Source organism: Chiloscyllium plagiosum, chromosome 29 (genome assembly GCF_004010195.1).
Source record: "Chiloscyllium plagiosum isolate BGI_BamShark_2017 chromosome 29, ASM401019v2, whole genome shotgun sequence".
In the NCBI taxonomy this organism is placed as follows: Eukaryota; Metazoa; Chordata; class Chondrichthyes; order Orectolobiformes; family Hemiscylliidae; genus Chiloscyllium; species Chiloscyllium plagiosum.
In genome coordinates, this window is record NC_057738.1 from 1,023,192 (window position 1) to 1,048,821 (window position 25,630).

Genomic DNA, 25,630 nt, shown 5'->3' on the forward strand with positions numbered 1-25,630 from the left:
CCTGATGAAAGGCTTATGCCTATAATGTCATTTCTCCTCGGATGCTGCCTGGCCTGCTGTGCTTTTCCAGCACCACACTCTCGACTCTGATCTCCAGTATCTACAGTCCTCGCTTTCTCCAGGTTAAGTGAGTGGGCAAGAAGTTGGCAAATGGAGCATAATGTGGGAAAACCTGACGTTATCATGTTGGAAGGAAGAACCAAAGAAAAACATTGTTTAAATGGAGAAAAAGACCATTGAAAGCTGTAACACAAAAAGGAATTGGGGTACTTGTGTATAAAGCAAAGCTAGCATACAAGTGCTAATGGAAAGTTGCTCCTTATCTCAAGGGGATTGGACTGTAAGAGTAGGGAAGCCTTATGGCAACTATACAGGTTCTAGTGAGACCACATCTGGGTGACAGTTGTTTTGGTCGCCCTTAAGGAAAGGCATAATTTAGTTGGAGGCAGTTCAGAAAACGTTCATGTGGTTGATCCCTGGTCTGGAGAAATTATTTTATGAGCAAAGACTAAACAAAAAACAGTGGCTCACTGGTTAGCACTGCTGCCTCACAGTGCCAGAGAACCGGGTTTGATTCCAGCCTCAGGCGACTATGTGGAGTTTGCACATTCTCCCGTGTCTGCCCAGGTTTCCTCCCAGAGTCCAAAAGATGTGCAGGTCGAGTGAATTGGTCATATTAAATTGCCCATAGCGTTAGGTGCATTAATCAGGGATAAATGTATGGGAGCGTGTCACTCCCTTTCGGAAGGGAGGTGCGGAGTCATTCAACCAAAGAGCCTGTTTCCATACTGTAGGGAATCTAATCGAAGTCTAAATTGCGACTCTACTCACTGGAGTTTAGAAGAATGAGGTGGTCTCATTGAAATATGCAAGTTACCTAAAAGGCTTGACAGGGTAAGTGGCGAGAGGATGTTTCCCCTTCTTGGGACAGTCAAGCACCACAGGGCATAGTTTCAAAAGAAGCATGGTGCCAACTCAAGACTGATTGAGGAGGAATTTATTTTGAGGGTGACTGTCTTTGGAAAGTTCTTGGGGCAGAATCATTGTATATATTTAAGGCTGAGAGATGACTGCTTGATCAGCAAGGGAATCCAGAGTTGCAGGGGAAGGCAGAAGGGAAGGGGAGAGAACGCGAGAGCGAAGGAGTTGGGGGGTGGAAAGAGGAAGGGGGGCAAGTGAAGGAGGAAAATGGGGTTGGCAGAAAAAAAAGGGGAGATTCTGCCTATGGTGCTGATAGATCAGCTTTCCAGAAAGAGTCACATTCCTGACCCGGACGTTGACGCAATTACCACATCTCACCAAAGTCCACTACAATCATCCAGGAGTGTTCAGTCAACAAAACCTATAGCACAAATTCACTAGCCAAATATTGCCAGTGCGCAGAAACTGGGAGTGTGTCAGTAATTCATTTATAAAGATTAGAGAGCCTGATCTGTGGGATTATTAACTCAAAAGATCAACCAAGGCACAACTGGATGCTGGTGCCTTTAGAAAGATGGCGTGAACATTGGAGGCTACCACAGGGGCAAATACTGGTTGATTCTCAGACACTAGAGAGGATGATAGAATTGGTGACTAAATTACCATGTCTGCAATTGGGAACTAAGCCCCTGGCTTTGATCTTCCATTACTTATTTGGAGGAAATTGCTGCTCATTCAGTATGGACATTGAGACCAAAAGGTATGCAATGTGGGAACTCTACCACAGCCTGTCAAGACACTACCCTGATTTGAAAAAATATTGCTACTTCAAGTTATGACAGAGAGATTAGCTTTTGGTCTCAGTGGGATTCAAAAACTAGTTACCATGGAGAAACCAAAATACGCAAGCACCATTTGCTCAAAAATGGTGACACAATTAGGGGGTTAGACAGCCATTTCTGGCAATCTCAGGAAATTACATACAGAAGTCTGGCAGCTGCTGCCTGAGTTTTCTGTTCCTCCAAAAACATGTTGTACATCGGACTCTAGTTGCTTCACATTTTACCTACAAGTACATCACATGGGTGCCTGTGCCAATTGATCCAAGATTATTTGCTGAGGACACAGTAAAGCTCAGGCCAGTTGCCGCTGAGGTATAGTTGAAACCTTTTTCACCAAAACATCATAACAAGGGTCTGTTAAATTTCATTGCTTTAAATGGAAGTGTAAACAATTCTCTATCAAAATTAGAACTTGCCTTTTTATTGTTGCAACAGGATTGAAGTTCTAATGGAGGTACGTCAAATTCCACTTTTTTTGGCAAAGTATGTATGGAACTGTTTCATACCCTTTTTCATAAATTGTGCAAATATATTTTTGAAATAAAAATTTAAATAAGAGGAACACAAAATTGACAGGTATTGAACTTTATCATGTAGGTTGGATAAAACAGACCTGCTTCAGATGTTGAGATTTACATCAATGTAAAAAATTATGTTCCGTCATTTAATTATTGTACAGATGTCCACAAAAAATTTCTTCGCTTCGTGGACATCTGGGCGGCACGGTGGCACAGTGGTTAGCACTGCTGCCTCACAGCGCCAGAGACCCGGGTTCAATTCCCGCCTCAGGCGACTGTCTGCGTGGGTTTCCTCCGGGTGCTCCGGTTTCCTCCCACAGTCCAAAGATATGCAGGTCAGGTGAACTGGTCATGGTAAATTGCCCGTAGTGTTAGGTAAGGGGTAAATGTAGGGGTATGGTTGGGTTGCGCTTCGGCGGGGCGGTGTGGACTTGTTGGGCCGAAGGGCCTGTTTCCACACTGTAAGTAATCTAATCTATTCTCTTGTAGCTCAATCTTTCTTTCCCTCTGCATTTCACTTTGCTTCCTTTTACATGATTTGGGAATGGAGGACCAGAATTTACTGTCACCAAAGAAACACCGTGTAATTAAATTTCTACAATCTTTCCCATTAATTGTCACATAAATTTAAGAGCTCTCTCTACAGGGCCACCTGAAGCAACTAGAGTCAGATGTATAACATGGAAACAGACCCGTCAGTCCAACTCATCCTCGCTGACCAGATATCCTAAATTAATAGAGTCCCACTTCTGGCACTTGGCCCATATCACTCTAAACCCTTCCTATTCATAAACCCATCCAGATGCACTTTAAAATGCTGTAATTATCCCAGCCTCCACCACTTCCTCTGATACACAACTCTCTGCGTGAAAAAGTTGCCCCTTAAGTCCCTTCTAAATCTTTCCCCTCACCATAAACCTACACCTTCTAGTTCTGTACTCCTGAACCCGAAGACCTTGTCTATTTGCCCTATCCATGCCCTTCATGATTTTATGAACCTCTGTAATGTCATCCCTCAGCCTCCGATGCTCCAGGGAAAACAGCACCAGCCCTATAAGCTCAAACCCTCAACTCTGACAATACCCTTGTAAACTTTGAACCTTTTCAAGTTTCACAACATGCTTCCTACAGGAGGAAGACCAGCATTGCACACAATATTCCAAAAGTGGTCTAACAAATATCCTGTACAGCTACAACATGACCTCCCAACTCCTGTAGTCAATGTCAGACCAATAACAGAAAGCATGCTAAACGCCTTCTTCACTATCTTATCTACCTGAGACTCTACCTTCAAAGAACAACGAACCTGCACTCCAGGTTGAAGTCTTATTGATGAACAGTGCATAATCTGAAGAAGTGTAGTTTTAAATTCAACTATTCTGGATAGACAATCTCAGACTAAACATGGATATTCCCAACATCATGGTGATAAGAGTCTGTATTTATCAAATACAGGAACACCACACCATTTCCAAAAATACTGACAATATTTAAGTCACAAGTTAAGATACATCCTGACCAAAAAAGATAATTGCTCAATTTTGAACTTTAGCTCAAAATTAAGAGACATAAGCTAGGTGTTTTTTTTTTCCCCCAGACACAGCATATGGTCATAATATTACGGCAAAATAGAGTGCCAAATAGATTTTCAAATTGCTAAGCTTGGAGAAATTAAATTGCAGGAAAATTCGTGCATGACTGAAAAGTAATTAAACAGTCTTACCTCATTCAAATCGAGGAATGCAGCATTGCATGGATAGGTATAAACTCTGCAAAATCATAAGAAAGATCAAGTGAATTTTAAATACAATCATGTCACATGCAATCTAGATCTACCAATCTTGGCTTCATCGCCCTTAGGTGATCCTCGCCATAGAGTGACAGATTTTTGAGATTTGAAATTGGCTTAAGGTGGTGAGGGGTGTTGTAAGGCAATGTTTCAGATTTTCTAACCAGACTACTCCTCGTCAGAAAGCACTTCACACATCACACCTAAACAATCCAGTATTAGGTTTAAGATTATTTCCATTTCTTAAATTTTCTCAGTACAAACAATTTTTTTCTGTCTACTTCTAAAGGAAGAAATTAAATGATTTAATGATCTAGTTATCTTCTAAACTCAAAAGAATACAAGCTTACTCCTTGCAACAAATGCTTAATTTAAATCTTGCAGCTTTATTTTGATGATGGGTTCTTGTGGCAGTGATGGATGGCGTCCTGGCCTCTGTACCAGGAGACAAAGTCAAATCCCACCAGCTTCAGAGGGGTGTAAAAATGTGCACTCAGGTAGTTTGGAAAATATCTAAATCAACTTTGGAGAACTTTTGTGCAGCAGTGGGTAGTACAATCAGAATCCCTGCAGTGCACAAACAGCCATTCAGCCCACTGTGTCTGCACTGGCCTTCCAAAAAGCATCCTGCCATCCCTGTAACCCGTGCTTTTATCATGGCCAATCCACCTAACCTGCACGACTTTGGACAGCAGGAGGAAACCAGACCACCCAACAGAAACCCAAATGACACGGAGAATGTGCAAATGCCACATAGACAGACACCCAAGGGTGAAATTTAACCCAGATTGCTGATGGTGCAAGGCAGCAGTGCTAACCACTTAGCCAACGTGCCATCCCTGATGTTTGGGCCAGAAGACCTGTTCCAGAGGTGTGCACCAGGTGTCCCACCTGTTCCAGAGGTGTGCAACATTATAAGGGGATATTAGATCAGATAGCGTGAACATGGAACAAGAGGGTGCCACTCAGTCCTTTAATCCTGCTCTGCCATTCGATAAGATCATGGCTGATTTTAACTCAACTCTTTGGCAAGGAGGATTAGGGAGTGGCCAAAGGCATTTTACTCATACGTGAGAGTAGGAGAACGATCAGGGAGAAGGTAGGGCCGATCAGGGATAGCGGAGGAACTTGTGCGTGGAGTCTGAGCAGATAGGGGAAGCCCTAAATGAGTTTTTTGCTTCAGTTTTCACTAAGGAAAGGGACCTTGTTGTGAATGAGAACTTAGAAGAGCTGGGATACAGGCTTGACCAGATCAAGATTGGTGAAGTTGGTGTGCTGGAAACTTTGGAAAACATTAAGATTGATAAGTCCCCAGGACCAGACCAGATTTAACCTAGGCTGCTCCGGGAAGCGAGAAAGGAGGTTGTTAAGCTGTTGGCTAGGATCTTTGCCTCCTCACTCTCCACGGGAGTCGTACCAAGGATTCTTTTCAAGAAGGGTAACAGGGAAATCCCTGGCAATTACAGACCAGTCAGTCTCACGTCTGTGGTCAGCCAAGATTTGGAAAGAATTCTGAGGGATATGATTTATGACTATTTGGTAAAGCATGGTGTGATTAAAGGCAGTCAGCATGGCTTTGTGAGCAGCAGGTCATGCCTCACAAATCTTGAGTTGAGGATGGGACAAGACAGGTCGACGAAGGCCGAGCAGTGGATGTGGTATATATAGACTTCAGCAAGGCATTTGATAAGGTTCCCCATGGTAGGCTCATTCATAAAGTCAGGGGGTATGGGATACCCGGAGATTTGGCTATCTGGATTCAGAATTGGCTGGCTGACAGAAGGCAGAGAATGGTTGTAGATGGAAAGTATTCTGCCTGGTAGTCAGTGTTAAGTGGGTCCCGCAGGATTCTGTTCTTGGGCTTCTGTTCTTTGTAGTTTTTATAAATGACTTGGAATGAGGTGGTTGAGGGGCAGGTTAGTAAATTTGCAGTTGACACAAAAGGTTGGAGGTGCCGTTAATAGTATAGAGGGCCACTACAGGCTGCAGCGCGACAGACAGGTTGCAGAGCTGGGCTGAGAAATGGCAGATGGAGTTCAACCTGGATAACTGCAAAGTGATGCATTTTGGAAGGTCAAACTTGAATGCTGAAAATAAGATTAAAGACAGGATTCTTGGCAGTGTGGAGGAACAGAGGGATCTGAGTGTGCAAGTACATAGATCCCTCAAAGTTGCCACCCAAGTGGATAGGGTAGTTAAGAAAGCATATGGTGTTTTGGCTTTCATTAACAGGTGGATCAAGTTTAAGAGCTATGAGGTTTTGCTGCAGCTCTACAAGTCCCTGGTGAGACCATACTTTGGAATATTGTATCCAGTTCTGGTCACTCTATTATAGGAAAGATAGAGGCTTTGGAGAAGGTGCAAAGAAGGTTTACCCAGGATGCTGCCTGGTCTGGAGGGCTTGCCTTATGAAGAAGAGCTGAATAAGCTCAGACTTTTCTCTCTGGAGAGAAGGAGGAAGAGGGGTGACCTGATTGAGGCATACATGATGAGAGGAATAGATAGAGTCAATTAGCCAGAGACTTTTCCCCAAGGCAGGATTGACTGGTATGAGGAGTCATAATTTAAAGATATTAGGAGGAAGGTATAAAGGAGACGTCAGAGGTAGGTTCTTTATGCAGAGAGTTGCGAATGAATGGAATGCATTGCCAGCTGTGGTGGTAGAAGCAGAATCATTAGGGACATTGAAGCGACTGCTGGACATGCACATGGATAGCATTGAATCGAGGGGTGTGTAGCTTAAATTTTACATTCTGATTAAACTACGGCACAACATAATGGACCAAAAGGCCTGTTCTGTGCTGTACCTTTCTACTTTCTATGTTCTTTTCTGCATATTCCAGATTACTAAGGGGATGAAAGGTTATCAAGAATATTCTTAAAAATATTTGAAGGCTCTTTATCCACTGCTTTTTGAGGAAGGGAATTCCAGACACTCAATGCACAATCCCTTAGGAGCTTTCACATTAAGTCTCCTTGGACACTTCTAAACTTCAAGGAAAACAAGATCATGATAGTACCATACCAATAGGAGCAACGTTTATTGTCATGGCACTCTGGGGTAGTTTGAAATCAAATGCTGCTAGTCCTAAAGCTAAAGATTTTAAAAACGTGTGTAAAGATTTGAATTTACTTGTCTCTTGGATCCAGGTTGACAAAGCGTGGACCAGGTTTTGGACATAAAAATTACTTGTAATCATCAGACTCGAGCTACAGGTAAACAATTATGAACTGTACACACACACACACACACACACACACACACACACAGGGAATAAAAGAAAAGCAGTTCATTTGTTCCTGTTCACAAGGTTTATGGAGAATTCTCATTAATCAGAACGTTGTTTCTGAATTGTTCTTCCTTAAATGCTTCCATTGGTTAACTTGAAGTAACAGGTAAGCTGGTTCAACTATTAGCATTCCACAATTCAAAGTCACAAATTGAAAGCAATTGAAGAAAAGATCAATTGTTTTAAAGTCATTTACTGCAGAGAACAGAGAGATCGTTCTAAAGCTGATGGTCTGAAGAAGTCTCTGTATCGTGCCCACAATCCTATGATGTTCAATTATCAAAGAATAAATCCTGGTTGCTGATAGGCAGAAGGTCTTTGTTATTAACAACTGGTCATTGGTTTACTGACCAGTTTTGTTGCCAACAAAAGCTCCACATGTACATAAGCCCTGTGCCCCAGCTCATCTACAAACTTAATCACTGGTTCACAAGCAGCAGCATAAACAATGCCTGCAATGCATGTCAGGTTGTTTGCTTTTTGTACATGCAACATTCTACCAGATCACTCTGGTTTTAGAGAGCATGTTTCTCATTTGAAGTGTTTCTCATTTCAGTCCACACTATAAAATAAAACTGACATGGTCTTTGCATTGGATTGGAAGAATTTGGGAATTCAGCAGAGGACGACAAAGACTTTGATCACAAAAGAGAATATAGACTGTAAGATAACAAGAACCAAGTTTAGAAAAGCTTCTACAAACAAATTAAAAGAGGAAACAAGTGTAAAGAAAAAGTCTTGCTTCAATTGCATCAAACACAGAGACCACACCTCAAGCAGTATGCTGTTCCTTTCGCCCAAGGAAGGGCATACTTGCAATTGATGTAGAGCGGTGGAATTTCATTAGGTTGGTTCTTTAGATGGTGAGGCTGTCCTATGGAGGACACATTAAGGAGACTGGGCCTACATTCTGTGGAATTTAGCAGAATTAGGGATAATCTCCAAAAATACCAAAATTCTTCAGGGTAAACAGCATAGAAGAAATATGGTTATGATTATTAGAGTTCAATCATCAGGTGTTTCTCAGGGTAGTGTCCCAGATGCAACCACCTTCAGTTGCTTCAAATAGATTTATGATGATAGATGGGCGGCCCAGTAGCTCAGTGGTTTACATTGCAATCTCATATCGTCAGGGACCCAGGTTCAATTCCAGGCTTGGGCATCTGTCTGTGTGGAGTGTGCACATTCTCCCCTTGTCTGCGTGGGTTTCTTCCGGGTGATCCGGTTTCCTCCCACAGTCCAAAGATATACAGATCAGGTGGATTGGTGATCCTAAATTGCCCAGTGTTAGGTGCATTGATCAGAGGGAAATGGGTCTGGATGGGGTACGTTTCGGAGGGCAGGTGTGGACCGGTTGGGCTGAAGGGCCTGTTTCCACACCATAGGGAATCTAATCTAATCAGGAGTAGTCATAACTGTGGATGTTTAATATCATTTACAACTCCTCGGATACTGAAGAGAAGGCATTACAATCACTCATGATCCCATCATCAATATTTTGGGGATTACAATGGACAAAATAAAAACAACTCATGTGGGCTAACATACAGTGGCTACAAAAACAGATCCTAATAGCACTGGGGATGAACTACATCCATGAAATACAACTGTTCAACATTATTTCATTTTGAAAGTGGTGATAAGGATGAGCAATGAACACTGGCCAAACCAACAATTACCATGAACAAAAAAAACAAGAGAGATAGAGAAACCAGAATTAGAGGAGCACATAAGAGTTATGGAAGGGCAGGAGATTAATGCTAGAAATGGGCAAGGCCCTTAGAGGATTTGAGAATAAAAAGATGAGAATTTTAAAACTGTACTGGTTGCCTGAGAACCAATACAAGTCAATGAAGATGAGGCAACAGCAAGACAGATGAAATTTTGGATGACCTCAGGCTTACAGAGTTGAACTGGGACATGAGTCAGTAATACATTAGAATATTCAAGTCTTGAAGCAACAGTGGCATGAACAAAGGTCTCATTAGTCATTAAGCAGAGACAATTTAGGTAGTCTCATGATGGCACAATTACAGTACAAGGTCGGAAAGATTATTAATAGACTGGTTTAACTGGGCACTATTGCCACGAGAAGATCTAAGTAGTACCTATTGAATGTCAGCAGATGGGATGTGAAAATAATGGTTTCGATTTTATCAATACTTCGTGAGTGGAAAATTCTGTTCATACAAGTGTTCTGGCCGTCAGAGAAACAATAGATAGATGTAGGTGGGGGTGATTCCAAGCCTCCAACTTGGCACTGCCCGCTTGACCTGTCCATTTTCCTTCCCATCTCTCCACTCTACCCTGCCTGCTGACACATCACCCTCCCCCCCCCCAGTTTTCTCTCAGCCCTCCTCAATTCCTGCCCCCTTCACACCTCATTCCTGATGAAGGGCTTATGCCTGGAATGTCAACTCTCCTGCTTATCGAAAGCTGCCTGACCACCTGTGCTTTTCGACTCTGGCTCTCCAGCATCTGCAGTCCTCACTTTCTCCTGGCCATCAGATACGCAGACTCAATATAATGGAGGTGGAATCAAGAGGGGTGCTGCTAAGGTGATGGGAGTCATCAGTGGATATGTAAAAACAAATACATGCCTTCAGGCAATGATCATGAGAAACAGCATTTAGATTGGGTGGAAAATCATAGGCCAGCTGAGGGATACCAAAAGTAAATTGTCATCATCTGTGCTGTTGACAGTAATATCTGAATATCTTTATGGATTAGTCCAACTATCATATTTTGATTGGAAAAAATGATTGATTGTATTAGTTACACTGACATTTCACTAAAAGAATTGAACACAATCATACAATAAAATCAGTAGTTATTTTAAACACAGAGCCTAAAATGTTGCCTGTAGGCTTACATATGCATGATCAAATGGAAAATCTTCAGGTGTGTTTGGAAGGAGTATAGGGGGAGCAAGAGCAGCAGAAGCCACAAATTTCTATGTTGACCAACAAGTCACCCAAGTTATCATACATCTTGCACAATAAGTAGTTCACAAACACTAACCTGAAATGAATGCAAATTGAATTTTAAAATTAACCAGCTCTTCACTCTTTATTCCATGATAATGAAATCAAAATATTATTACTTCAATAAATATTTTTCACGGTTATGTTTGTTACATTTTAAATTCAAATGAGGATCCTACCTTCTCTTATTGCGACGGCTTTCATTTAATGAATTGAGAAATTTTCTACAATCCTTCAAAAGAAACAATATTTTTAGGTATCAGATTTGACAACAATACTTCTGACTTTTGAATTGAAGACCAGCAGTTGAGTTTAAGACAGCGTTGGCCAATGTGTCATGACATAATTAATTACACAAACAGCCTCACTTACACTTCGAGTACTTTACTCACATATAGCATAACCTAAAATCATCAAAATGAACAGGAGACCCTTGACATGGTAGTACAGAAATTGTTGTGTGGTCACCTTGTTGGCCCCAAATTGAGGCTCATCTACCCTTTGAAAATAAAAATCAGGTTATGTAGCAATGAGGAGGACTTCAGCAGGTAAAATGGTTCAGTGATTAATCAATGCTGTATTCATTATTATCCTGCACAAACAAAAAACCCTAAATGATGGTGTTCACACATTTTAAACGGCAACTCTCAGCAACCCTCAAAATGGCCTCAAAAAAAAAACTTCCCAATGTTACATCCAAGACAGACTATACCAAAAAGTGGAATGAAATACTGTGCTGTTGTGAAGGAATTTCTGAATTAAAAAAATTTAAAAGTTTAATTTCCATTTTGTACATTCTGTTAAAAGATTTTAAGACAGCTAATTTAAAGCTTGGTGAAAGATATCATTTGAGAATTACGAAAAGGGAGAACTAATAAAGCAAAATGGGGAGAGAATTCCCAAATAGAACCATAAGCAGTTGGAGGCATGGCAATCAGTGTAATTATTGGGGATACAAAAGAGGTCAAGTTAAAAATGAGTGAAATAGGGCTCTTGGAAAAACAGAAAGAAAGAGTGGTGAGGCCAGTGGCATTTGAAAACCTGACACTATCAAATAGAGGCAAACCGAGATGGTGAGCTCAGAAGGATCAGTTAGTGGGATTTGGTGCTCTGATATTTTCCCAAATGTAAACTGCAAGCAAATGTATGGCATTTGTGGGTATGTGGTACTGGGTAAGGGCTGTTTAAGACAGGCCACTGCCACTAGCTCTTTGTAAAGGCTTCAAACCACTATCATTTCAAAAAATATCCAAATACATAAACCTGGAGCTTCAAAATTCCACTTGCATGAAAACTTAATTGTATCTGTTCTGTTTTAATAGAAGTAGAATCTCTGCACATCCTGCTCGGATACACAAATTAAATATTTCAAACTGCAATGAAGGAAGATGGCAGGGAGGACGACACCAGCATTAAATTTGACCTGAGGGTCATGCTGAAGGCGGCAGGACTTTCATGGTCCAGAGTGGGAATTGAACCCATGCCTTTAGCATTACTCTGCATCACAGACTAGCTGTCCAGCCAACTGAGCTAATTGATTACATTATATCATTCATTTTAAAATGGTCTCAGCACCAATTCGCAGCAGACTTTTATTGTGTTGTTGTCGCAGTCAAGATCCTTAACCATTTAATTTTTTAAATGCACTCACAGTTTCAAATTCAGAATCTCTGATCTCTTTGAAAGCATTTGCGTTAGGCTCATCAAACCATTTATAAACCAGGGTCTCTCTTGTCTTCCTATCAGTCATTCTGCACAGTGCTTCAGAAATGGCAACCTGAATTTCATAATCTATTTAAAAAAGATTGAAATCAATCATCACAAGACAATATATCCTGGTGAAGAGACACAACAGACGAATCTATACTGTTACATATAAAGATCACATCGTTTTTGGTCAATATGTTCAGAAATGAAAGATTACATGGAAAGTTTTATATTGTTGAACTGATAAGACTGGATTCTGATTAGAGATCAGCTGAAGAGCAAAACAGTAATTTTGCCAGCCAAGTTAAGCTTAACTGCATTTGATGTGACCCTTGGAAATATAAAACAACTAGAAAATAGTGGAAGCACTTAGTTTATGGCAATACATATGAGCACAGTTTCAGGTCTGTGATCTTTCACAAGAGCTCATGGGAACTTTCATGAGAGTATTCTACAATTTTTGATGATACTTTCATGATGACTCTTGGAGACTGCAACAAAGCAGTCTCATGACTTGTGTTTTCTAAGAAAAAAGAATCACAATCAAAACAGATATATTTTTGCATGCTACAGATCTCAAAACGATAGGTACAATGTGGCACAGTTCCAAGAATCAGAGAACACATCAAATGTCATTGGAAAACACAGCTGGTTTCCATGGAGGTGGAAGTCCGTATCTATAAGAACCAATGCCTAGCATTGAACACTTTAATACCAGAATTCAGTCTCACAGGCAGAAATGACATGTTAAAATTGAACAGCTTAAAATGAAAACTGAGAAATTAGGAGAAGTCCAATATTCAATGCGCAATATGCCATGGCTGAATGCAAATATGCTATCCTTTACAGCATGCCCTTTATTTTCTGCAATAGCTTTTCATGTAGCACTTAGAGTCAGAGGTATACAGCACAGAAACAGACCCTTGGGTCCAACTCATCCATGCCAGCCAGATATTCTAAATTAATCTAGTCCCTTTTTGCAAGCATTTGGCCCATACCTCTCTAAACCCTTTCTATTCATATACCCACCCAGATACCTTTTCAATGTTTTAATTGTACCAGCCTCCAACACTTTCTCTGGCAGTTCATTCCATACACACATCACTCTCGGCATGAAAATGTCGCCCCTGGGTCCCTTTTAAATCTCCCGTCTTAAACCTACGCCCTCTAGTTCTAGACATCCCCACCCTGGAGAAAAGACTTTGCCTATTTACCCTATTCTTGCCCCTCATGATTTTATAAACCTGTATAAGGTCACCCCTCAGCCTCCAATGTTCCAGGGAAAATAACACCAGTCTATTCAGCCTCTCCCTATAGCTCAAATCCTCCAACCCTGGCAACATCCTTGTAAAACTTTTCTGAACCCTTTCACGTTTCACAACATCCTTCCTATAGGAGGGAGAGCGGAATTTCACACAGTATTCCAAAACTGGTCTAACCAATGCCCTATACAGCTGCAACATGATCTCCCAACTCCTATACTCAATGCACTGAGCTATAAAGTTTATCAAATGTCTTCTGGAAATCTTAGTACAGTTCCAGCATCTTTTTATCCACAACAAAATTCCAATAGTCAAGCCTGATATCCATAAAATCACATTGACTCTGCCAGATTACCTGAAATATATTCAAGTTTCCAGCCTTGTCTTAAATAATGTCTTTCAAAATTTTCCCATTACAGATGCTAATCTAGGAGGATTGTGGAATCCTGCTTTCTCTCTGCCCACCACCTCACCCTTTTTTTGATTAAACCATTTATACCATCTTAAAATCAAAATGGGACCGCATCAAAATCAAGGGAGTTTTGGAAAGGATAGGTATCAGAAGCAGATTCGATAGAAATGTCCAAGAGATATTTAGACAAACAGGCAGAAAAGAGGGGAAAATGGACAATGTGCAAGCAAATGGGATTCATTTAGAATGGCATCATGGTCAATGCTGGTGGGCCCAAGAGCCTGTTCTTGTGCTGTACTATTTATGTGTTCTATTTCTAAACTTACCACTACTTCTGGGATTTAGTTATAGCCTCTCTGGTAAAGTCCAATACTAAATAACTGTCCAATACTAAATCCACTGTCTCCTTACTTTCATTATTACTTCTGACTCACTTTGTACAGGAGCAACGCTCATCAACATTTTTCTTCCTTAGGGATCTGTAGAAACTTAATGTTTGCATAATTCTGACAAGCTCTCACCCCAATTCTTCTCTCCTTAAATTTTTGATCATTCTTTGCTTCTTCTTCCTCTATATTCCACATGAGACTCAGGTATAACGTGATTGAGTCTTAAAGTGTCCAAGGGCAACAAATGCTTTACCATCAACACCTACATCTCATCCAAAATTTTAAAGAAGTCACCCTCATGAATTAATATTGAGAAACAAAAAAAAGTCTCACAAAATCACAAATCAAGAAAAAAGGCTGGTAATTTAAAATGAGGCCATTCTTTTTGAAATATTTTTCCTCTGAGCACCATCTTTAGGGATGTAATTTTACCAAGATCAAAGTTCAACATCCAACTAGATATCAAAGTATAGATACTGATTGCTACTTTTTCAATTTTACCTATCTTGTTCAAAGTTGAGAATCAGTCATGTTAAGGACCAGTGGAATAATAAAACAGACTTGATATTGTTTGGCTGGGTGGTGAGGGCAGGGAGAGAAAGAAAGAACAGAATTTATTCTAACACTCAGATCTCATTTGTGTTTCTATCTGTAAGAGATTGTCAAGTCACATATCAGGATTAGCTTCCAAGCCTTACAATTTTATGTTGCATGCAAAATGTTGCTTTACGATTAAGGAATGTGCAACATTTAATTCTTTTTTAGTTAGTTGCCATCAAGAAACCGTCCAGCAGCTTTATAAGAGATACTAACAATTTTTGAATAGCTAGGATGGCAGCAACAATAGATGCAATAAGAATTACTATTCAAATCATTTGATTTTGGGGAGAGAATCTCTCATGTGATAACCAAATCACATAGTATATTGTAAATCCAGGACACATCAAGTTCCCAGCACAGAGTTAGCTCCAGTGGACACATTTGCAATATGTATAACCTTTTACACATGTTCAACAATACAATATCGAGTAATGATTAATTTTAATTTGTTTTTCGATTTGATCTTCAATAGTGAATGGAAGAGGTTTGAAAAAAAGTCTAGAGATGTGGTGCTGTAGTAAGATCAAACAATCATACAATCCCCATAGCGCAGAGAGTCTCCATTCAGCCCATCCAGTCTGCATTGACCCACTAAAGTGCATCCCACTCAGACCCTGCATTTTCCCTGCCTAATCCACCGAGCCGACACATCCTGGACACCATGGTAACTTTAGCACAGACAATCCACCTAACCTGTACATCTGTGGACTGAGGGAGGAAACAGGAGCACCGAGTGGAAATCCACAGACACTGGGAGAATGGGTAAATAAAGAAATTATTATGAAGCACTCTCCTATTAATTTCTTCACTTGCCTAAGGTGTGGTGACCCTCATGATAAATTACCATTAACTTTCTTGGTTTTAAGGAGAGAGAGCAGCCCTGTGGTCTGCTGGGACTAATGACTAATCAAGAATCACAGATGTACAGCATGGAAACAGATCCTTCGGTCCAACCCATCCATGCTGACCAGATATCCCAACCCAATCTAGTCCCACCTGCCAGCACCAGGCCAATACCCCTCCAAACCCTTCCTATTCATATACCCATCCAGATGCTTTTTAAAATGTTGCAATTGTACCAGCCTCCACCACTTCCTCTGGCAGCTCATTCCATACATGCAGCACCTTAGGTCTCCTTTATATCTTTCCCTCTCACCTTAAACCTGCGCCCTCTAGTTCTGGACTCCCCCACCCCAGGGAAAAGACTGTCTATTTATCCTATCCACATTTCTCATGATTTTATCAACTTCTATAACGTCATCTCTCAGCCTCTGATGCTCCAGGGAAAACAGCCCTAGCTTATTCAACTTCTCCCTATAACTCAAATCCTCTAATCCTAGCAACATGCTTGTAAATCTTTTCTGAACCCTTTCAAATTTCACAACATCCTTCCGATAGAAAAGAGACCAGAATTGCATGCAGTATTCCAAAAGTGGCCTAACCAATGTCCTGGACAACCACAACATGACATCCCAACTCCTGTACTCAATACTCTGACCAATAAAGGAAAGCATACTAACTGCCTTCTTCACTATCCTATCTACCTGCGACTCCACTTTCAAGGAGCTATGAACCCACATTCCAAGGTCTCTTTATTCAGCAACACTCCCTCGGACCTTATCATTACATGTTTAAGTCCTGCTAAGATTTGCTTTTCCAAAATGCAGCACCTCACATTTACCTAAGTAAACTCCATCTGCCACTCAGCCCATTGGCTCATCTGATCATAATCAGAGGTAACCCGCTTCGCTGTCCACTACACCTCCAATTTTGGTGTCATCTGCAAACTTAATAACTAAACCTCTTATGCTCACATGCAGATCATTTATGTAAATGACAAAAAGTGTGGACCCAGCACCAATCCTTGTGGCTCTCCACTGGTCACAGGCCTCCAATCTGAAAAACAACACGCCACCACCATCCTCAGTCTTTGCCAGTTCTGTATCCAAATGGCTAATTCTCCCTGTATGCCATGAGATCTAACCTTGCTAACCAGTCTCCCATGGGGAACCTTGTCGAACGCCTCACTGAGGTCCATATAGATCATGTCTACTGCTCTGCCCTCATCAATCCTCTTTGTTACTTCAAAAAAACTGAATCAAATTTGAGAGACATGATTTCCCACGCACAAAGCCATCTCGACTATCCCTAATCAGTCCTTGCCTTTCCAAGCATGTGTAAATCCTGTCCCTCAGGATTCCCTCCCGTCAGGCTCACTGGTCTATAGTTCCCAGGCTTGTCCTTACCACCTTTCTTAAACAGTGGCACCATGATAGCCAACCTCCAGTCTTCCGGCACCTTACCTGTGACTATCGATAATACAAATGTCTCAGCAAGAGGCCCAGCAATCACTTCCCTAGCTTCCCACAGTTCTTGGGTACACCTAATCAGATTCTGGGGATTTATCCACTTTTGTGTGTTTCAAGACATTCAGCACTTTCTCCTCTAAAATATGGACATTTTTCAAGACTCCACCATCTACCTCCATACATTCTATACCTTGTGCGTCCTTTTCCATAGTTAAACACTGATGCAAAATACTCATTTAGTACCTCCCCTATCTCCTGCAGCTCCACACAAATGCAACCTTGCTGATCTTTGGAGAGGCCCTATTTACCCTCCCTAGTTACCCTTTCATCCTTCATGTATTTGTAAAAACCCTTTGGATTCTCCTTAACTATCTGCCAGAGCTCTCATGTCCTTTCCTGAATTCCCTCTTCAGTACACTCCTACTGCCTTTACACTCAGGACTCACTCGATCTATCCTGTCTATACCTTACATATGCTTCCTTCTTTTTCTTAATTCAACCCTCAATTTCTCTCTGGATTCTCGTTATCTCATTTCTGAAGGTTTCCCATTTTCCAACTGTCCCTTTACCTGCAAACATCTGCCCCCAACCAGCTTTTGAAAGTTCTTGCCTAATATTGTCAAAATTGGCCTTTCTCTAATTTAGAACTTCAACTTTTAGATCTGGTCTATTTTTTCCATCACTATTTTAAAATTATGGTCGCTGGCCTCAAAGTGCTCCCCCAGTGACACACCTCCGTCATCTGCCCTGCTTTATTTCCCAAGAATAGGTCAAGTTTTGCACACTCTAGTTAGTACATCCACATACAGAATCAGAATTTTTTTTGTACACACAAATTCCTTTCCATTTAAATCTTTAACACTATGGCAGTCCCCTATCATAACCACCCTATTAGTCTTACAGATAATGGAGATCTCCTTACAAATTTGTTTCTTAATTTCCCTCAGACTACTAGGAAGTCTATAATACAATCCCAATAAGGTGATCATCCCTTTCTTATTTCTCAGTTCCACCCAAATAATTTCCCTGGATGTATTTTCAGGAATATCCTCCCTCAGTACGGCTGTAATGTTATCCCTTATCAAAAAGGCCACTCCCCCTCCTCTCTTGCCTCCCTTTCTGTCCTTCCTGTCACATTTGTATCCTTGAAGATTAAGCTGCCAATCCTGCCCATCCTTGAGGAGAAAGTGAGGTCTGCAGACGCTGGAGATCAAAGCTGAAACTTTATTGCTGGAACAGCACAGCAGGTCAGGCAGCATCTAGGGAACAGAAGATTCGACGTTTCGGGCACATGCCCTTCTTCAGGAATGATCCTTGAGCCATGTTTCTGTAATTGCTATGATATCCCAGTCCCATGTTCCTAACCATGCCCTGAGTTCATCTGCCTTCCCGGTTAGGTCCCTTGCATTGAAATAAATGCAGTTTAATTTATCAGTCCTACCTTGTTCTCTGCTTTGTCCGTTTGGCTCACTTCTGTTCTCAACTGTACTAGTCTCAAATTAATCTCTTTCCTCACTATCTCCCTGGGTCCCAACCCCCCACCTTACCAGTTTAAATCTTCCCAAGCAGCTCTAGCAAGTCTCCCTGCCAGTATATTAGTCCCCTACCAATTTAGATGCAATCCAACCTTCTAGTACAGGTCATTTATACTCTACATCTTTACCAGAATTGTAGATCATTACTGAGACATGGGTTAAAATCTCACCATAGGCACTGGTGAAATTCAAATTTCTGGAACATGAAAAAAAAGACTTCCAGAGAGTCCTTCATGATGATATCAGCTGGTGAGAAAATTGAACCCACGCTGATGGCATCATTCCATTATGGATCAGCCATTCGCCAAATGAGCTAACTGACTCTACATTGGGGTGGCACGGTGGCTCATAGCACCAGGGACCCGCGTTCAATTCCCAACTTGGGCAACTGTCTGTGTGGTGCATGCACATTCTCCCCATGTCTGCGTGGGTTTCCTCCGGGTGCTCCGGTTTCCTCACACAGTCCATGGTGTGCAGGTTAGGTGAATTGGCCATGCTAAATTGCCCGTAGTGTTAGGTGGCAGCATGGTTAGCACTGCTGTCTCAGTGCTAAGGATGCTGATTCGATTCCATCCTTGGGAAACTGTCTACCAGGAATATTCACAATTTTCCAGTGTTTGTGGTGGTTTCAAACAGGTGCATCAGTTTCTTCCCACAGTCCAGAGATGTGCAGGTTAGGTGGTGGTTTGGTAATGCTAAATAAAAAGCCTTAATGTGCAGGCTACGTGCATTTGTCATATGAAATACAGGGTTACAGGGATAGAGTAGGGGAGGGAGTCTGGGTGGGATGCTCTTTGGAGGGTCAGTGCAGACTTTGATGGATTGAATGGCCTCTTTCTACACTCTAGGGATTCTAGGATGCTTTGACGTTACTGCTAGTCTCAGTCACGTGACCATGAAAGCTCAGATTGTTGCAAAAACCCACTTACTAGGAACCTAATCTGACATCCTTGAACTGTCTCGACTATAACACAAAGTTGTTGACTCTTAACTTTCCTCTGAAATTCTGGCAGGCCACTCAGTTCAAGGGCAATTAGCGATGGGCAAAGGACACAGGTCTTCACAATACACACATTCCACACAATTGTAAAGGAACTGGAGTTGCTCCCTGGGCTCAAAAATGGCCAGACTCTATGAAGTGGAGCAAGATCATTATATATTAATGATCTGGATGAAGGGACTGGGGGCATTCTAGCGAAGTTTGCCGATGATACAAAGTTAGGTGGACAGGCAGGTAGTACTGAGTAAGTGGGGAGGCTGCAGAAGGATCTAGACAGTTTGGAGGAGAGGTCCAGGAAATGGCTGATGGAATTCAATGCGAGCAAATGCGAGGTCTTGCACTTTGAAAAAAAGAATACAAGCATGGACTACTTTCTAAACGGTGAGAAAATTCGTAAAGCCAAAGTACAGAGGGATCTGGGAGTGCTAGTTGAGGATTCTCTAAAGGTAAACATGCAGGTTGAGTCCATGATTAAGAAAGCGATTGCAATGTTGTCAATTATCTCAAGAAGGTTGGAATATAAAAGCACTGTTGTGCTACGGAGACTTTATAAAGCTCTGGTTAGGCCCCATTTGGAGTACTGTCCAGTTTTGGTCCCCACACCTCAGGAAGGACATACTGGCACTGGAACGTGTCCAGCGGAGATTCACACGGATGATCCCTGGAATGGTAGGTCTAACATATGAGGAATGGCTGAGGATCCTGGGATTGTATTCATTGGAGTTTAGAAGATTAAGGGGAGATCTAATAGAAACTTACAAGATAATACATGGCTTGGAAAGGGTGGACGCTAAAAAATTGTTTCCGTTAGGCGAGGAGACGAGGACCCGTGGACACAGCCTCAGAATTAGAGAGGGTAAATTCAGAACAGAAATGCGGAGACATTTCTTCAGCCAGAGAGTGGTGGGCCTGTGGAATTCATTGCCGTGGAGGCCAGGACGCTAAATGTCTTCAAGGCAGAGATTGATAAATTCTTGATGTCACAAGGAATTAAGGGCTATGGGGACAATGCGGGTAAGTGGAGTTGAAATGCCCATCAGCCATGATTGAATGGCGGAGTGGACTCGATGGGCTGAATGGTCTTACTTCCGCTTCTATGTCTTATGGTCTTATGGTCTTAAATACATTCGCTATTGTTAGAAATTTGTTAAATTTATCTCCTTTAACCAAGGCAAACCAGAAAACAGGGGGATGATGCTCTGACTAAACCTGTGCCAGAAACAAGCTGGGAAAAGCCAAGTGAAGATTGAGAGGCAGCCCTTGCATCTCATTAGTGAAAAAGGCACAGCCTGGAACAGCATGCATGAGATAGAACAGACACTGCAATGTGGAAGGAGGATGTTGGTAAATTCTTTTTTGGATCAATAAAAGGAAAGAGAACATGGACGGTCTTAAAGATTTAACAAGATGCTGCCAAAGGTGGGCCTTGCCAGGAGAAGAGAGGTTTAAGATATCCAGTCTGAGTGGACTGACTTTCAAGGAACAAAATTGAAACCCGACAGCAGGAAGCAGCAAAGCTTATTGATACCTTGTAACTTATTCTGATATTGTGCATATTTACCAGAAGTACAATGGGGTAATGTGTAAAAAAATTGGAATCAGACCATTTGAGAAAGCTATTTCCAAACAGGTAAAAGAGGAGGTCGTCGCTCAAGAATGAATCTTTGAGTGAATTCAGCTACTTTAATCTGAGAAGAGGTGAAACAATTGATGCACACACTGTCCAATACGCAATAGTTGAACGAAGCCAAGTCAGCTGCATTGAGGAACAACAAAAGGCCAGCAATGAAGGAGCGCAGCATTGTTACCTTCAAATGAAATGGTAACAACAGGAGAGCAATGGAGGGGAGGTGAGGGTTATGTGCTTTTAGAACTTTAAATGGAGGTATTTTGGTGCCACAATGGTAGGAGAGAGATTCATATAGGCAAAATCTGAAAATGTTCAGGTTATTTCATTTCTGGATGATGCGTCCAAATATTAATCACATCAGGAAGAGGACAGAGATTAAAAAAGGAAACAGGACAGAGGTTAGAGGGTAATCAGAAAAATTGCACTTGGCTGCTGTTTGGCATTTTGTTTCCAGACTTCCTTCAATGTTTTTAAAATTGGTCACAATCCTCCACTATACGGAGATAAAAGACATACATTGGACAAAAAATTGACAGTTAATACATTTTCTTACCCCCAACCTCCAGAATGGTTGTTGCCAAGTCAAGCCTGTAAAAATGAAAATCAGGTTTCTTTTTAAATTAAAGGCAAGATGCATCTCATACTCAAAGTATTTTTACATCTGAAAGTAGTTAAGACTACACAGTTGGACACCTTCAATTTGCCTCAACTTGCACTTGTGTCCTCAAAACGCACACCTCAGTATCATGTGAGCTGGACAACTTTCTTTAAATATTGACTTGGACACCAAGAGGGTCTATTTGATGAACTACACCAATTTTTTTAAAACTAGCTGATGAAAACTCATCTCAATTTGGATTCCATTTGAAAGCTTTGCCCCAAATTAGGATCAAATGGTGCACCATAAAACTCTGAAGAGTTTCAAATCTGGTCACCAAAATATGTTTAAAATGACTTAAATCAAGTTTATTTGCAAGAACACAAGAACTAGGAACTGGAGCAGGTTGAGCTGGTCGAGCCGACTCTAACATTCAATAGGATCATGGCTAATCCGTCTCGCCTCACATCCACTTTCCTGCCTTTTTTCATAACCGTCAATTCCTCTACTCAAGGATCTATCTTAGCCTTCAATATACACGGTTTAAAAAAAATCACAACAGGCTTATTTGCAAGTACAAGCTTTTGGAGCACTGTTCCTTCATCAGGAAGCTAGCTGGACAGGATCATAGGACACAGAACTTATACTAAAAGATCAAAATGTGTTATACAACTGATGAGATGTATTGAACATACTTAGATTGCTGTTAATTTTTTAAACACTTAACCTGCATCTCCATTCTCTGATTGATTAACATGTAAATCCCAGAACTTCTCTCAAGGAGACAGTTCTAAGATAACTTATGGTTTTATCAGTATAGATTCACCCCATAGACGTGTGTACGTGACAGAATGAGTGTATAATGCAGTGGGGTCACCTGTAGCATGACATGAACCCAAAATCCCAGTTGAGGATGGCCTTTGGGTTCATGTCATACTGCAGCTGGCCCCACTGCACTATACACTCACTCAGACAAACAAACACACTTCCACACTCTCTCTCATAAGTGTACACAGTCTCTCAGATACATGCACTTGCACCACCCCCATCACAGGCATATACTCCATCACACTTGTGTGCACACACCCACCTGCACACTCACGTTGACAGGCACACATGCACAAGTCTATGAGGTGAATTTGCATTTGTAGGTGCATTCTATTTTTTTCAAAAAGCATACAATCTGTTGGCAGTGAATTTGATATTTATAAATTCCTACTTTGGAAATGGAACCAGTCTGACTCAAGGTTGGAATACAGACAGTTATCGTCTCTAACCTCACACCTTGAATACACTGAGCTGAGATGCAACTTTTAGTATATTGATAAAACCTTGTTATTTCAGGACTGTGACTTGAGAGAAGTTCTGTGATTTACATATTAATCAATCAAAACTTGCGTCCGCTTTCTAAGTGATTAAAGAATTAACAGCAATCTACGTTTATTCAATACATCGCATCAGTTGTCTGACACTTTGATCTTTCACTATAAATTCTGTGTCCTGTGAACCTGCCCTGCTAGTTACCTGACAAAGGAGCAGCGCTCCAAGAGCTTGTGCTTTCAAATTAACCTGTTGGTCTATAATCATGTGCTCTGGGATTTTTAAACTTTGTCCATCCCAGTCGAACATTTACAGCTCTGCATCTTCAATATACAGAAGGACTCTGCCACCACAGCCTTCCATGAGGAGGAGTTTCAAAGAATCTCAACCCAGAGAAGAAATTCCTCCCCATCAGAGTCTTAAATTGGCTTTCATCAGAGTGTGGTCTTTGGTCCTAGGCTGGCCCATGAGTGTAAACATCTTCCCAGCATTTGCTCGGTCAAGTCACTTAAGAATCCTGTACGTTCCAATGAGATCACCTCTCATTCTTCTAAACTCTACTGAGTAGAGTCCTAACCTGTTTAACCTTTGCTTATGGATAATCTTTCCATACCACAGGTCAACCAAGTGAACGTTCTCTGAACTGCCACCAATCAAATTAACCTTCCTGAAGGGGACCAAAACTGTTCACAGAACTTCAGATGTGGTTTCATTGCAACTACACAGGTTCTGATGAAACTTCCCTATCCGAACCATTTGTGCTGTTTTGGAATATACATTAGAGATCAGGGCAATTGTTTTAAAAATCATTTCTAAAGTGAAAAAATAAAACCAGAACAGCTATGTTTAACTTGTGGAGACCACATTGATATCACATTTCAAATATTTACCAGAGTTCATCTCAATACTACAGCAAAACAAAAAAAAGAGGCAGTAGTTGCTAGAAAAAACCCAAATGGTCAGCTAAGCTAGATTTCATTATCCAATTATTTCATTATCCAATTTGACTTGTTCAGAACTACAAGCAGCTGCAATCATAAAATCATCAAACCAAGACAAGTTATGATTGAATAGAAAGAGGCCTTTGATGCAAGTGGCCTATGGCATTAATCACTTCCACTCGACAATTTCTCTTCATTTAATCCAACCAGATCTCACATCATGTATTTATTGAACTCCCTTCAAAATTAATCTGGAATAATTAGCAGAAGTATTTCTTTTGTTAATATCCCCTGGGATAAATTAGTTTGGGTGAAGGGTAATGGAGACTAGAATAAAGAAGAGAGCACGAGTGAGACAGACGCTGAAGTAAGCAGACTTGGAGCCACACAAAATTTATCAGCAAATCACCAGGCTTATCACATTATGCCAGCTCTGAACAACTCCCGCGTCACTTCAACCCTTCAGAACAGCATTTGAAGCTCAAGGATACCTGCGACTTGCACGTTTCTAGTTGGTGGACAGAAACACACCTCATGGATTTACATAAGAGGAATCACATAGCATTCATTTTACTGCATACTTGGTGGCAGTTAGCCTCTTTATTTCACATTGAAGTGAGAGTGCACTAAGCAAGCATCAACTCACAGGCTTTGTGTTGCTTGCACTTCTTCCTTAGCACACAGAGGGAATGGCCAAGAGCTTGGACTAAAGCCTCTGAACAGTGCACGCGTGTCTGTGTGTGGTGTTTCTACGTGAAGATATCATACTATATCAATGTCACACCAACAGCATATGCTAGCATCTTGTAGTACAAACACTGCACACATGTCATGCAAAATGCAATACATGAAAGTTGTAAAAAGCTGTCCTTAGTGCAGTGAAGGAGAACTACAGTCAGACAAGGAGCTCGGTCACATGCAGTCCAGAACTTAGTCCTGCAGGTCAATGCTGGAAATGTGTTGCTGGAAAAGCGCAGCAGGTCAGGCAGCATCCAGGGAACAGGAGAATTGACGTTTCGGGCATAAGCCCTTCTGCAGGTCAATGTAGAGATTACAGGTAGGTGGGTTAGGTGCTGCTCAGCCATCTCTCTGGGGAAGGTGGGCCATAATCGATACAGGTGGAAGTGGGGTTGGCACGGTCAGTCCTGGGGTATGGTCTACAGCAGGAGTTATCAAGGGCATGGTGTATGGAGTCCTGGGGAAAGCAGCAACTTGTGTTTTGGTTTCATTATATTGGCTGTGAAGGAAGGATGGCAGCAATGGGGACAACTGTAGACAGTGGAGTGGGACCTCAGTAGTAGCCAGGCAACTCTGTAAAGGGGGGGGGGGGTTCAAACAGATTACAGTAATACCTGAACTTCAGTCTCTGTAGAGGATGTAGGGCTATGGGAAGCATGGGAATCTCATCAGCTCAAGAGAGTAAACTAGGTATATTCATTATTATTTAAAGGGGCTCAAAAGAATTTAGGGGAGTTGGAGGGAGGTAGAAAATTATTATGACCCACAAAGACAGCAACAACACAAGAGGGTGTCAGGGGATTCATGCATCAACAATCAGAACATGCAAATCACACAAAAAAAAA

At 41.4% G+C, this 25,630-nt stretch overlaps 1 protein-coding gene across 12 annotated transcripts in view; it reads right to left on the reverse strand.

Moving 5' to 3' along the window:
- The window catches only part of LOC122564315 (synaptonemal complex protein 2-like), a 277,458-nt gene that overhangs the window by 230,568 nt on the left and 21,260 nt on the right, over positions 1–25,630 (reverse strand). For all 12 annotated transcript variants that reach the window (XM_043719015.1, XM_043719016.1, XM_043719018.1 and 9 more), the window contains 4 exons: positions 21,742–21,776; positions 11,996–12,135; positions 10,524–10,576; positions 4,005–4,050 (listed from right to left, as the gene is read on the reverse strand). In XM_043719015.1, the coding sequence (XP_043574950.1) occupies positions 4,005–4,050; positions 10,524–10,576; positions 11,996–12,135; positions 21,742–21,776 (274 nt within the window). The remainder of the gene's footprint in view (positions 1–4,004; positions 4,051–10,523; positions 10,577–11,995; positions 12,136–21,741; positions 21,777–25,630) is intronic.